The sequence below is a fragment of the Dipodomys merriami genome, unplaced genomic scaffold (genome assembly GCF_024711535.1).
Source record: "Dipodomys merriami isolate MVZ:Mamm:240054 unplaced genomic scaffold, mDipMer1.0.p SCAF_2, whole genome shotgun sequence".
Classification (NCBI taxonomy): Eukaryota; Metazoa; Chordata; class Mammalia; order Rodentia; family Heteromyidae; genus Dipodomys; species Dipodomys merriami.
Window position 1 is genome coordinate 59,065,757 of NW_027203381.1, and position 15,134 is coordinate 59,080,890.

A 15,134-nucleotide genomic window follows, 5' to 3' on the forward strand; every position below is an offset into this window, starting at 1 on the left:
CCTTGCATGCCTGAGGCCCTGGGTTCGATTCCTCAGCACCACATAAGCAGAAAAAGAAAAAACCCGGAAGTGGTGCTGTGACTCAAGTGGTAGAGTGCTAGCCTTGAGCTGAAGAGCTGAGGGACAGCGCCTAGGCCCAGAGTTCAGGCCCCACGACCGGACCCCCCCCCAAAAAAAAAATGTCAAAAGAAAAGAAAACCTTAATGGAAAGATGTTGTCTAAGAAGACCAGAAGAAAATAGTGGCTCATGGGGCTGGGAAGGTGGCTCAGTGGTAGAGTGCTTGCTTTGCATGCCTGAGGCCCTGGGTTCAATTCCTCAGCAACACATAAGCAAAAAGAAAAAAGCCGGAAGTGGCGCTGTGGCTCAAGTGATAGAGCGTTAGCCTTGAGCTGAAGAGCTGAGGGACAGCGCCCAGGCCCAGAGTTCTGGCCCCACGACCGGATCACCCCCCCCCCCAAAGAAAGAAACAAAATAATGGCTCATGAAGAAATTCCAGATCTATGCAGGGCGGAGGGGGTGAGAATGCATTCATTCCTGTAATGTAAGTGTCATCATATAAGTGCCCCTCAAAGCACTTGGTACATGCCAGGACAAACACACATGCTTCTTGCTGGCTGCTCACAGCTGGTCTGCTTATATTAATAGTTTTGTGTGGCCCATGAATAGTGTTAGAAATATCCAAGTGGCACATGACATAAAAGTGATTCCCCAGCTGAGAGAAAGAGAGAGAAAGAGAAACAGTGTTGGAGAGGGGAGAGGAGAGAGGTAGAGAGAGAGAGATAGATACAGAGACAGAGCTCAGAGCAGTTTCTTACCAACCCTCTACATCTGAACAAGCTCTGCCCTATTACATCACAGCCTAACACCAGTGCTGGACATATCTGAGACTTGTTAGCCAGCAAACTACCACTAAAACTATCACCTCTGATTGATCTTTATGACCATATTTCTCTAAGAAAAATCCCCAAACCAACCCTACATTCACCTCAGTGGTTACCTCTGTATGTGCAACCCTATAGTGACAGCCCAAGGCCAGCTCTAGTCCCCCTCCTAAAGCCACGCCTTCAATAGCTGCCACCACAGGCTTCTTATTTCTCTGTAGTTCATCTACTATGCTTCCCAATCTGATGCCAGAGTAGCCAGGATTGCTGAAGTTACGGATATCAGCACCTGAAGAACACAAACACAAAAGGAGAGTTTTCTGGTTTGAACTCTATTCACAGTAAGAGAACTGATCACTTTTTTCTTTTTCTTTAAAGATTTCTTATGATCAGATATTAGTTTACAAGAGGGGCTTACTGTAGCATTTCCATATATACACAATGTACCCCATAAAACTGATCTCTTCCATCCGTCTTCATTACCTCCAACCTCTCCCTGGCTTCATTGTTCTGTTTTCATACATGGAAATAAAGTACTTCAGCCATATTCATCTTCATTCACTCTCTCCATTTGTCCTTCCTACCTCTGTCAATTCCCCACCCCACCCCAGCCTGTTTTACTGATCAGACCCATTGACCCCAGGAGACACTTCCATCCGTAGATGTAGACATGCCCTGGGAAATGTAGGATTAAATAGAAGAACACTCTTCAAATTTTACCATGAATCCTACAGCCTTCTTTTTTCTTTCCTTTTCTTTTTCTTTTTTTGTTGGTTGTGGAGCTTGAACTCTGGGCCTGGGTGCTGTCCCTCAGCTCTTCAGCTCAAGGTTAGCAGTCTACCACTTGAGCCACACTTCCAGCTCTTTCTGTTTATGTGGAGCTGAGGAATCCAACCCAGGGCCTCATGCATGTGAGGCAAGCACTATACTACTGAACTACCTTCCCAGCCCTCCTATAGCCATCTAAGATCTGTGGATTTTTTTTTTTTTTTGGTCAGTCATGGGGCTTGAACTCAGGGCCTGGACACTGTCCCTCAGCTCAAGGCTAGCCCTCTACCATTTGAGCCACATCACCACTTCAGGCTTCTTCTGCTTATGTGGTGCTGAGGAATCGAACCCAGGACCTCACGCTTGTAAGGCAAGCACTCTACCACTGAACCACCTTCCCAGCCCCATAAGATCTGTGAATTCTTAGGATAAAGAGCAACTCTAATAGTAGGGAATTTAAAAGTCTAGGAAAGAAGAATAGGGTTCTTTGATTAAGACCATCATTCTGAGATCGAGTCATTGTTTTGATGACTTTATCATCCCAATTCACATCAATTTTACTATGTAGCTTTCTTAAGAGTATAAGTAATTACAATATAAAACTACAAGGTAAAATGTATATGTAGTTATGAGTGATATGTTATATAACCAGCCAAGATTGATTATAGATCTTATATGAGTAAGTAACAAAATTTCTTACAAAAATAAGACATGCAGCTGTGTGCCTGTAATCCTAGCTACTCACAAGGCTGAGATCTGAGGATCATAGTGTGAGCCAGTCTAGGTAGCAAAGTCCATGAGACTCTTATCTCTAACTAATGACCAAAAAGCTAAAAGTGGACCTATGGCTTAAATGGTAGAGCACTAGCATTGAGCACAAAAGCTCAGGGACATCATCCAGTTCGTGAGTTCAACCTTTAGGATCCCAGACCCCTCCACAAAGATAAATAAATAAATAAACAAACAAACAGGCAGTATGGAAAAATTCAAAACATACATAATATCATAATATGACAATCACTTTAGTATCGATATCACAGAGATAGTACCTGAAGATTTGGATGAATTCTTTTTTGTATTTATATACATATATATAGTTTTGGGTTTTGAATTAGTTATTGAATCTTTTTGCTTCAATACATATATTAAATGACTGACGTGAGAACAAAATAAAAGTTTACTTTATATTTAAACCTTGAGAAGCTAATGAAAAATTTCATATTTTCCTGTTTTCATATGACCTTTATATAGTAATCATTTCCCTGGAACAAATAAACATAAATATTTAGTTCCTGGAATTTGAACGCAGGACCTCAAGCTTGCTTAGCTGGCATTCTAATGCCTTTAGCCCAGCTTTTTGCTCCTTATTTTAAAGATGGAGTCCTATCTGCCTCAACTACCTTTAAATTATGACCCTCCTGATCTAAAGTTCCTTGATTAGCTAGAATTGCAGGTGTGAGCACCAGTACCCAGCTCATTATATATCCTTTAATAACAGTAAGCTTTGTACAAGTTTAAAAATTAAGTATTTTATATTTGGCTTATTTATCTACTTTCCTTTTTCGTTTTACTACATGTTCCTATCTAGCATTAATCTGAGGTAATCTTTTTTTTTTTTTTTTTTGGTTGGTTGTGGGGCTTGAACTCTGGGCCTGAGCGCTGTCCCTCAGCTCTTCAGCTCAAGGCGAGTGCTCTACCACTTGAGCTACAGCGCCACTTCCGGTTTTCTGGTGGTTTACTGGAGATAGGAGTCTCACAGTCTCTCCTGCTCGGGCTGGCTTTGAACCGCGATCCTCAGATCTCAGGCTAGGATTACAGGCGTGAGCCACCAGGGCCCGGCTGAGATCATCTTTTTTAAAAACAAATTCTCACCAATCTATATATTTTAGTCTGTAGCCCAGGACTTGTTTTCTGTTGCTTTACTTTTTTTTTGTCTTCTAAGAAAATAAACTCAGCTCCAGTTTGATCCTTAGGCCTATTGTTCCAGTAGTTTTAGAATAAAATGGTTTTTCATGACTAACAGTATCGAACATTTATTGAATAAGTACAACAGGCACTGGAGTTCCATATATTTTGTCATTTAATTTCCATAAAACTATGTTAACGGCTTTAAGATGTTAACTAATTTGTTAAGACATATGATTAGTAATTCACAGAATAAGTGTTTCAATTCAGCCAGTGTGACTACAAAACATGTTTTTTTCTTTTTCTTACATTCATTCCCTTTCCCTTTCTCTTTCCCTTTCCTTTCTCCCTTCCCTTTCTTTCTTCCCTTCCCCTTTTCTTTCTTTTTTGAGATAAGGCCTTGCTATGTGGAAGGCTGTTATCAAACCCACAATCCTTTCAGGCTCTTAAGTGCTGAGAATATAGGCCTGTGCAAACATGTACGACCCTAATACAAAGCCTAATACTGTACTTACGACATATAATGAAGATTATTATCCCTAATTGTCAGAAACTAAGGTACAAATAAGAATACGGTGATTTCAGTTTTTCTATTGTTTGTGTTTTTGAAACAGTCTCACTAGATAGCCTAGGCTGGCTTTGGAGCTCCAGCTCCTGCCCATCCTGAGTAATAAAATCATTCCTAGTGTGCCTTCAAGTGAAATAATTTCAGGACATAGAAATTCCATTATTTTTTTAATTTAATATTATTTTATTTGTGAACATACTGTACAGAGGGGCTACAATTGCATGGGCAGGATAATGCGTACATTTCTTACCAAGCACTGCAGCCTCCTCCTTTCTTTACCCTTCACATCACTTCCCAGCCTCCCCCCTCCCCCCCCAATCCCCATCCTTCTCCTTTCCCTTCTCCCCCCCCCCCCCCCCGCACCGACGTTGTAAAGCTCATTTTGGACATGACAACTTGTACTTCTCATTGTTACAACAGGTCCACCTGTATCCTTAAACAACTGGTTTTTCCCCATCTCCTCAACAAGTTATACTGACATCAAATATAGTGAAAGCAGGGGTTATACTATGGGGGAGGGACATACAAATTCCATTATTTTTGAATGTGGATTTCACATCAACCCAAAATACTAGACTCTTCGTTCTAGCAAATTTCTGATAGATTAATTTTCTTTTTCTACAAACAAGACATCATGTGAATAAGGATTTTTATCTTCCTTTTCAATCTTCAGACCTTTAACTTACTTTAACTTCCCTTTCTAACTTACTAGACAAGGTAGGGCCTCAAATCCAATGTGAAATAGAAATCTGGTGATTGTAATCAGTCTTCTCATCTTCTTTTCTCTTAAGGAATGCTTTCAATTTAATACTTCTTTCAAGTAGGTTTTTGGGAAAAAAATAGGTATGGTTAGTATAACTACAACATTCAGTCCTGTATCTGTTAACTAATCAATTACATTTTAAAGTCATGTCAAATGCTGTGAAATATATTTTCCTGAATCTATTGAAATAACCATGAAAATTCTGTTTAATCTCAATAGAATGAGACACACTCAGGTGGCTGAGATCTGAGCCTAGTTAGGAAAGCCCATGAGATTCTTATCTCCAGTTAACCACCAGAAAATCAGAAGTATCACTATAGCCCAAAGTGGTAGAGTGCTAGCCTTGAGCAAAAGAGCTCAGAGACAGTGCCCAGGTCCTGAGTTTAAGCCCCACAACTGCCCCCCCCACCACCAAAAAAAAAAAAGAGGTCATATTGGAAAGGAGGTGGGTCTATGTAGCATCAGGAAATTTAGATCGAGCCATAGGGAAAAGGCCATGTGAAGACAGAAGCAGAGACTGGAGTCAGGTACTGACAGGCCACAGACTGCAAGCACCCCAAGAAGAGGGAAAGAATTCTTCCAAATGCCTTGGGGAAGAGTGGAATACAAACTTCTGCCTCCAGAACTACAAAACAATAGATTTCTGCGATATGAAAACCTCAATTTGTGGAAATTTCACATAGAAATTTAATATAGAAAGGGTCTGTCTCTTCCTCTCTCTCCCATACTTGAAAGGGGTCATATTATAGAGTGAAGAGAGGGAATGGAGCCTGGAATTCACAATCCTACAGCCTTATTCTTTGAAATACTGGGAATTATAGTCCAGGCAAGTCTTCTCTGTTTTAATTCTCTAGAACATTTGTGCAAAATTTTCCTTCACTTTATAATACTGCTTGTCAGTGAAGCCATTTGGCCCTGAAATTTCCTGAGAGATATTTCTGATTAACGACTGCATTTTTACAGACATATGTGGAGTTTAATTTCTCCTTGTATTATTTTAGAAGAGCTACATTTGTCTCCTCCTTCATAGTGTTTCCATTATCCTTTTTCTTGATGACAGCATCTACAGTGTTGCTTTCTGATCATTCCTTGTAAAACATTCACTTTGTTGGAAATCTGTGTACATTATTGTGCCTTCCATTTTTTTAACCTCTTCAGAGATCTTAAGAACCAATATTTGACATTGTTGTTCCTTTTGATTCACATTAGTATTTTTAAGTATTTCTTTCCTCATTATTTCCTTACTTTACTATATTTGTCTATTTCCTATGTGTTTTGTTAACTGCACCATATGGTGCTGCACCCATTGTCATTATCTTTTACCTTTCTTTTTTTTGTTTGTTTGTTGGTCATGGGGCTTGAACTCTGGGCCTGGGTACTGTCCCTGAGCTCTTCAGCTCAAGGCAAGTGCTCTTCCACTTGAGACATAGCACCACTTTCAATTTTCTGGTGGTTAACTGGAGATAAGACCCCTAGGGACATTCCTGTCTGGGCTGGCTTTGAACCACGATCCTCAACTCTCAGCCTCCTAGTAGCTAGTATTACAGACGTGAGCCACCAGTGCCTGGCTTATCTTTTACCTTTCTCATATAGTAGGTGAAATCTAAATTTTCTGCTTTTACTTTAGCTACATCCCTCAGGTTTTACATTTCCTAAACTCCATAGTGATTTTTCACTTGATTTAGAGATTAGAAATGAAGTTAACTTATAAATGTAAGCAAGTTTCTACTTGTAATTTTGTTATTCATTTCCAGCTTTAGACACATTGTTTTCAGAGAATATTATTCTAAGTGAAAATTATTCAGACAAGGGTGGATAGTCCAGTACTGGTTAACTTTTCTAAACTCTTTAGATGTGTTTGAAAAGAATGTGTATTTTCCAGTTAGTGAGTTTATTGTTCCAGATAAGCCCACTAAGTCAAATGTGATCACTACTAATGTTTTTTCAAGAATAATGCTTTTTTCCTGTGACACAAACTCTTATTACATGTTCTCAACTACTTGATAAAAAAAATTTCAGGGTTAGGGGTGAGGAAAGTGGCTCAGTGGTAGAGTGCTTGCCTTTCATGCATGAGGACCTGGGTTTGATTCATCAGGACCATATAAGCAGAAAAAGCTGGAAGTGGCGCTGTGGCTCAAGTGGTAGAGTGTTAGCCTTGAGCTGAAAAGCTGAGGGACAGCGACCAGGCCCAGAGTTCAGGCCCCACGATCAAGCGAAAAAAATTTTTTTTTCAGGGTTGGAAGCACGCTTCAATTGATGGAATACTAGCCAATACTGAAAGTGTCAGGTTCCAAGTTTGAGTATGGTGTAGTGCCAGAAAAAAAAAATCAGTTTCTCCATATTTCCAGTGCCTCATTTCATCTCTCAATATCATCAGCATCTTAGGCCTCAAAATTAAGTTTCCAAATAGTTAGAAAGCCATTTCAGAGCACTTTATTTTAATCTTTCTTATTTGAAAATGGGAGGATTGTAGGAGCTAGTGAGAGTTAAAATACAAAGTGTATAATAAAGTGTATAAATACACCACATTTTGCATTTGAAATAATAAATTAACTTACATTGATTTATATTCATGAAGCCAACATCTGTGATTTTTCAGGTTACCATTAACATACCTCAAATACCTCTGGTATGGCCCAATTCACTAGGCGTCCATTTCCATGCGAGAGTTATTAAAGGGTTTAATACATTCATTCAGCAAAAAGAAAGACACTGTAAAACCTTACTCAATGAATCACCACTTCAGATACTCCTGCTGTATCTTTTAATTTACATAGTAGCATGGCATGGTTACCCACTTCTGAGATGGGTGCCCCTCAGGAGGACACTGAACTCTACTTTAAGATTCTGAGAATTAAACATTAAAGTCTTACAGGGATGCGAAGGTGAGATTATCCCCTTTAATCTCACAAACAACACACACAAAAACGTTGGAAGCACAGCCATCAAGCCCAGATTTCAATGTCCTGCAAAAGCCAAACTAAACATAAAAAAGAAAGTGTTCTTTAGGTGTCTTGGGAGAGACCTGTCTAATCACCCACCATGTTTCTCACTCCCACTCTAGTGTCCGTATCTGTTATGCTAAGTTCTCATGCACGGGAAACCTAGTACACAACTGATCAAAGTCTGTGCCTGTATCCTAGAGACAGTGGGAAAGGGTTAGTTACCTGCAGAGAATTTTCCACCGGATCCAGAAATTACAATGGCTTTTATTGTATGGTCTGACATAGCTTTCTGTAGACCTTCTTTTATTCCATGGAGTACAGCTACACTAAAAGGAAAGAAATTATATGATGCAAGCTAGTCAAAATTAAATTGCTATCATTGCAGAGGTTTTATGTTGCCTAATTTTGAACACGTAAGCACACATACACAAGGGACACAAGCCCAAAAGATTATTGTCATGGAGGTTTTCACCCTTTATTCAACCAATAATATAGTGTCATTAGTTTAAATAAACCAATTTGGTTTTGAGGTGTCAGTCTTGGAGCATGAATTCAGGGCCTAGGTGCTGTCCCTGAAATTTTTTGCTCACAGCTAATGCTCTGCCACTTGAGCCACAGTTTCATTTCTGGCCTTTGTTGGTTAATAGGAGATAGAAGTGTTATGGAGTTTTCTGCCCCAGCTGGCTTTGAACTGCAATACTCAGATTGCAGCCTTCTGAGTAGCTGGGTCCATAGGTATGAGCCACCGGCATCTGGATAATAAAGCTACTTTTAAGGCAATATCAATTTATTTTACTTTGCTCTAACTTAACTTTGCGTTAACAATTTAAAAAATATATACCTTCTGTGGGCTGAACAAGTAATTATCTGATAAATTTAAACACATATGACATAAGCATTCATCCACTGATGTGTGCTGTATTAGAAGTACAAACATGTTCAGAGGGGCTGGGTACTGCTGGCTCATGCCTGTAATCTTAGCTGCTCTGGGGGCTACGATCTGAGGATTGTAGTTTGAAGCCAGCCAAGGCAAGAAAGTCTGTGAGACTCTTATCTCCAATAAAATACTTAGAAAAATCTGGAGGTGGCACTATAGCTCAAATGGTAAGGCCCTGCCTTTAGCACAAAGAGGTTCAGGAACAGCACCCAGGCACTGAGTTCAAGACCCAAGACTAGCAAAAAATAAATAAATAAAAGAGAAGAAAAGAAAAACTACCAAGAAAATGTTTATAAGAAAAATGACAGAAAGAGCAAAATTATTAAATAAACAACTAAGGTACATGAAGGCCATAATGTCAAGACCAGCTAATGATGAGTCAAACCTTATGAAATATAGGAAATAAAATGGATTGACTTGTGTATGATAGTTACTTTTCCCCTAGATACTTTGGTGTTTTTTGTTTGTTTTTCTCTGGGTCCGGTTGTGGGGCCTGAACTCTGGGCCTGGGCGCTGTCCCTCAGCTCTTCAGCTCAAGGCTAGCACTCTACCACTTGAGCCACAGCGCCACTTCCGGCTTTTTTCTTTTTGCTTATGTGGTGCTGAGGAATTGAACCCAGGGCCTCAAGCATGCAAGGCAAGTGCTCTACCACTGAGCCACCTTCCCAGCATCCCCTAGTTACTTTTCCCTAGTCACTTACAGGAAATAAACAAATCCTCTGGCCTTCATCTGGGTAATTAGAAACCAAATCTGATTATGAAAACAGATTGTGAACCATTACACAGCAGTAAAAAGACTAAAAGTCATACACAGTGGTCCCTCAGTGTCTAGTAGGAATTGATTCAGACAAGTCCCCATCCCCTTGGGATACCAAAGTCCTCATATGTTCCAATCTGTTAGTAAAATTGCTCAATATTTGCATAACCTATTCACATATTATTTCTGAACTCCTCCTAATATCCCATGAAACAGAGACGCTATGTGAACAGCTGTCACACTGCATTGTTTAGTGAATCACAAAACAACAAAAGACTATAAAGGTTCAAGTAACCCAGTATAACTACATTTTCTATGTGTTGGGGACCTCTGCAGGATATGCAGGGCTGACTGAATTTCTTCTGGGTAAAGGATGCCTTCAGAATGAGCCGAAATTAGTTCCCTCAGTGCCACTGAGAGTCTGGCTTTGCCCGTTCCAACAAACCACCCCGTTTTATTTATTGTTAAAATTGAACACTCGTAAGGAGGAAAAACAGGAAAGGATATGGCTTTAACCAATAGAGCATTCTTTTCGAAGCTGAGCTGCCCAAAAGAACTACAGCCATGGAGCAGGTAAGGCCAAGAATATTTTTCCTCCCATTCATACTGCTGGGTGTGGAGTATAGTTTAAAAAGACATCTAATGCTGGGTGCTGGTGGCTCATGCCTATAATCCTAGCTACTCAGGAGGCTGAGATCTGAGGGTTGTAGTTCAAAGCCAGCCTGGGCAGTAAAGTCTGTGAGGCTCTTATTACCAATAAACCACCAGAAGTGGTACTGTGGCTCAAGTGATAGAGTGCTAGCCTTTAGCTGAAGAGCTGAGGGACAGCACCCAGGTCCAGAGTTCAAGCCCCAGAACACACAAAACAAAAACAACAACAACAAAAAAAACATCTCATGAGTGCTTGCCCACTTGTAGAGACAAGTCTTGCCACAAGTCTTGCCACAGGGGTAGGAAATGTCTGGGTTGTATAAGGCCTGAGAAATCATTTCATCTAGCCTGTCTAGAAAACCCCAAGTAAGACTCAAAATTCAATAAATCTATGTTTATTTTCAAATTGAAAATTCAACAAATCTAATGCAGTGATTGATGTTATAAATACTCAAAAGGCCTTTTCCGGGTTTAAATAAAGGTTCCTAGCTTCATCTAGACGTGTGTGTGTGTGTGTGTGTGTGTGTGTGTGTACATGTGCTTGTGTACCAGTAGTGGAATTTTCTACTCAGGTCCTCGACCTCTGTGTGTGTGTGTGTGTACATGTGCTTGTGTGTGTGTGTGTGTGTGTGTGTGTGTACATGTGCTTGTGTACCAGTAGTGGAATTTTCTACTCAGGGCGTGTGTGTATGTGTGTGTACATGTGCTTGTGTGTGTATGTGTACATGTGCTTGTGTGTGTGTGTGTACATGTGCTTGTGTACCAGTAGTGGAATTTTCTACTCAGGTCCTCGACCTCTGTGTGTGTGTGTGTGTGTGTGTACATGTGCTTGTGTGTGTGTATACATGTGCTTGTGTGTGTGTGTACATGTGCTTGTGTGTGTGTGTGTACATGTGCTTGTGTGTGTGTGTGTACATATGCTTGTGTACCAGTAGTGGAATTTTCTACTCAGGGCCTCGACCTGTGTGTGTGTGTGTGTGTGTGTGTGTGTGTACATGTGCTTGTGTGTGTGTGTGTGTGTGTACATGTGCTTGTGTGTGTGTATGTGTGTACATGTGCTTGTGTACCAGTAGTGGAATTTTCTACTCAGGGCCTCGACCTGTGTGTGTGTGCGTGTGTGTGTGTGTGTGTGTACATGTGCTTGTGTGTGTGTGTGTGTGTGTACATGTGCTTGTGTACCAGTAGTGGAATTTTCTACTCAGGACCTCATGCTGCTCAATGTGCTTGCCAGGAGAGTAGTGTAATAAATCAGCCACACTTCCAGCTGACTTTTTGATGGTTAATTGGCATTAAAGTCTAAAACCTTTTCTGCCTGGGCTAGCTTTGAACCACTATTCCCAAGATTTCAGGAACTAGTCGTGTGACCCATTCCTGGCCAAAAACAAACCAGCTAGGCCCTGGTAGTTAATGACCAAAAAGCCATAAATGGAGCTGCTGGTTCAAGTGGTAGAGTGCTAGCCTTGAGCACAAAAGGTCAGATAAAGCACCTAAGCTTTGAGTCCAAGGCCCAAGAACAGCACAAAAACCAAACCAATAGAAAACGCTAGAAGTTCATCAAATTTGTGGCTTGTGATAGCAACAGAATATTCCAGACATATAAGTATAGGCTTGTTTCAGGAAGCTCAATGGTTTTACCTGTACATCTGTATGTGTTAGGTTTGCTCCTTCCCTTTGTTTTCTAACAAACCCCAGTTAGATCCCTTCCTCCTTGTACTCTCTTCATGCAAAACTGCAAGTGGCCCTCCCCAGAAGTTCCCGCCCAGCAACTGTAACCTAGGTACTGGACCACCTGGGGGCAGTGGGCGGTCACTTCCTTATACACTGTACCCTCTCCTATATATAAATGCTCCCTTTCCCCCCATCAGTCAAGCTACTACACAGTACACCCTACACCTGTGACCCAGCAGTTTGGCTCTCCCCACTAAACACTTTTCTGCCTGAATCATGTAGTGGTCTCCTTTCGCCAACCCTTACAGCTGGTGCTGAAACTGGAGAGGGGATAGTGTCAAGAGTCCCTGGAACCCCTCCACTTCTCTTTCCAAAGGTCTACCCACCACCTGGCCACCTTTCCATGAACCTAAACTGCCAAAGGAACCCCATCAGACCCCTTGCCTTTACCAATGCTGGCTGTGCATCCACCACAATGTCTCCTGTCTATGTCTAGTGATGGTGCCTACCTACAGGCCATCTGTCTATCTCTCTTTTGACATGGCACCATGCCAGCAGGATCCCCTATGCCTTTTGGCTAGTCTCTTCTCATTTTGGGGATGTCTGAATCGAGGATTTGACTCTCAACCGGAGAGATCTTGGGTGGAATGGGCCACTGTCTACCTGTTGACTTCACCCTCTACGTCCTCCTGGACTCTTCCCTTCTGCATCCTCACGGACTCCGCCGAGGCCTCTATGTTCTCATGGACTTCTCCTTCTACACATTCACCAGACTCCTCCCTTGCGTTTCTTATTCCAATGGGGTCCTATCCATCTGTCTCAAGCCATGACTCCCTTGGGATATCTTCTATGCTTTTTAGATACTCTTCTACTCAAGAACTCCATGAAGCCCAAATGATTCCATTTTTATTGCAATCAATCTGGCCACAGTACCATACTCTCAGAAACTTGGACAATTTCAATGCAATGGGAAGTGGTCAGAAGATAGAGTCAGGCTTTCTTTGCCCTCCTGGCTCATCCTACTCCTTGTTCCCTCTGTGAACCTGTGAGGCTGACACAGATGGGTGTGAGCATAAGCTCCTTTGTAAAAGTAACATTCATTGTCTTGTAAATGTAATAGGAGCAGTTCCAGTCCCCTCTCACCCCCCACTTCAATGGCCTGGTTTTTTCCCCACCCAAAAATCCAAAAAGGGAATCAGTTAGACAGATAGCATTGTTGTACCCCCCCTCCCATCGCAGGACCCCCACCTAGTCTTCTTTCTCTTCACCCTGTGTCTTTAGGGTTAAATCTAGGGGGCTGGATGGGGCATTGCCCATGGCTTTCAGTCTCGTCAGTCATTCAGTCCACAAAAACAACAAGAGGTAACAGAAAAACAAAACACACACAGGCCTGATACTTAAAAAACTTATAAGATGGAGATCTCCCAAGTTGGTCTACTGCCTTCTGTGAATGAACAGAAGGAGCAGACCCAAGTTCAAAATGGGCGGGTTGAGCCTCGGTTAGGAGGCCCTCCTGGTCAGTTCGGGTCAAAAACCAAACTGACTCGCACCCTACAGGGTATCCTGGATGAGCCCCCACTAATATGTTTTTGCCCCCCCCGCCCCCCCGCCGCAGGACCCCCACCAATAAGACCACCCAAGAGTCAGACGTTCCGAAATGCAAAAGCAAGGCTTTATTCAGGCGGGCTGCAGCTCGGGCTTCGTCCTACACACCAACTCAGCAGAGCTTAGGAGGAGGGTTTATAAAGGCAAAAACTACAAAGTGACAAAAGGAGAAAAAAAAAAATCACAGACTGACAAATTTACAGCAATCAGAGGTATCAGCAGGTCATTCCAAGATGATAAAGGGTAGTAGGGAGTTATCAAACTGGCTGGGTCTTAAAGGGCCATCTGGACATTCCAGAGCAGTTAAAGCTTAGCAGGGAGTTTCCTGGCTGGTTGGGTTCTGAAAGCTGTAGCTGGGATAATTGGTGGTCTGGGTTTGTTTGCAGGGTCTGTTTATCTTGGGCCAGCTTGATCATCTCCTGAAGTTTGTGGGGACCCAAAGTCAGCTATAGTACAAAGTGGGGCCTGACTTCAGAGTAGCTTTGTTCAAGTAATCTATGGTTTAGCAGTTTCAGCACAAACAAGATAGTTTCTGAAATTCAGGTGGGCACAAGATTAATATGAGCAGCAGAAGGGTTACTGCTTCGAAACGAAGCCACTTTTAACTCTTCAGCATAACCTGTTCCTTTTTTCTTTGAGACACATACAACAATCCTAATGGGGTTCCCCAATAAAGGCAGCACCCCAATATCGGGTCCATGATCAAAAGAGCCAGACCAACACAAAGCAAAAATTAAACAAGTTTTATTTCTGTGCCTAGCATCAGGAAATGGACTGGCCAGTCAGGGACCACCTCGGCAGAGACCAACCCTGAGCAGATCTCCGACCCCGTTTTTATAACTAGCCACAAGGGGCAAGCCAGTCACTTGCAGGTGACCAATAAGTTTGTAACATTCATCCAAATCTGCTTAGTCTTGTTTGGCCACTCACAGGTGGCCAGTGAGGTTACAACATATAACTGAGTAGTTGCTCAAACTTGCCAATTACATGGCTTCGTATCCGGTGTGCAGTTTTGGTAGGGTTAGTAACTGTGGTAAGTGGGGAGCGGAGGGGGGGGGGCGGGCAGGTCTACATATGTACTGATTGCATGCATCCACCTGGCTCCTGACCTTTGTTCTCTGAGCTCTGTTACCAGGAATTTACAGCCCACAGTTTACTAAATTTCCTGGGTTTGTTAGTTCCTCTGAGCTGATTCTGTTCCTATGGGGGTCAGGGTTAATATTAGTTTAGACAGGATGAATGTTTAACAGGTCATGTAGTTGTTTATCACTGACATGAGGACAGGAAATGCTTACAAGGAGGATATCACCTCCTCTCTGAGTACTGTTATTAGAATGGGGTCCCAATATTCCCCCCTTGTCTTGAAAAATGAATCAATTCCTTGACTCTTGAACTGTTGTAAAGGGTAGTATTGAGACTGTAAGACTAACATCTTCACTGCCCCAATTCTCTTTTGTATAAACAACATTAGGGTGTTAATAATACAGGGGCCAAAAAGTAGCATCAAAAAACAATAGAATGAGAGGTCCTGCAATAGCTGATATTAAAGAAGTTATCCATGAAGACCAGTCAAATAGACTCTCATGCCACCTTTGGGAGCTTTTACACTGTTGTTCATGCTCATCTAGTCTCTTTTTGATAGCTGCCAGACTGTTTTTGATGACTCCTATATGATTTACCCAGAA

General features: G+C 41.8%; 1 protein-coding gene across 3 annotated transcripts in view; it reads right to left on the reverse strand.

Annotated features, from left to right (window-relative positions):
• The window catches only part of LOC138832195 (peroxisomal bifunctional enzyme-like), a 43,041-nt gene that overhangs the window by 15,532 nt on the left and 12,375 nt on the right, over positions 1-15,134 (reverse strand). The window contains exons 2-3 of one of the 3 annotated variants that reach the window (XM_070029744.1): positions 8,054-8,157; positions 999-1,171 (exon numbers count right to left, since the gene is read on the reverse strand). In XM_070029744.1, coding sequence (XP_069885845.1) covers positions 999-1,171; positions 8,054-8,157 — 277 coding nt within the window. Of the gene's footprint in view, positions 1-986; positions 1,172-8,053; positions 8,158-15,134 lie in introns of all 3 variants that reach the window. The other 2 variants (XM_070029743.1, XM_070029745.1) reach the window with 2 other exon arrangements.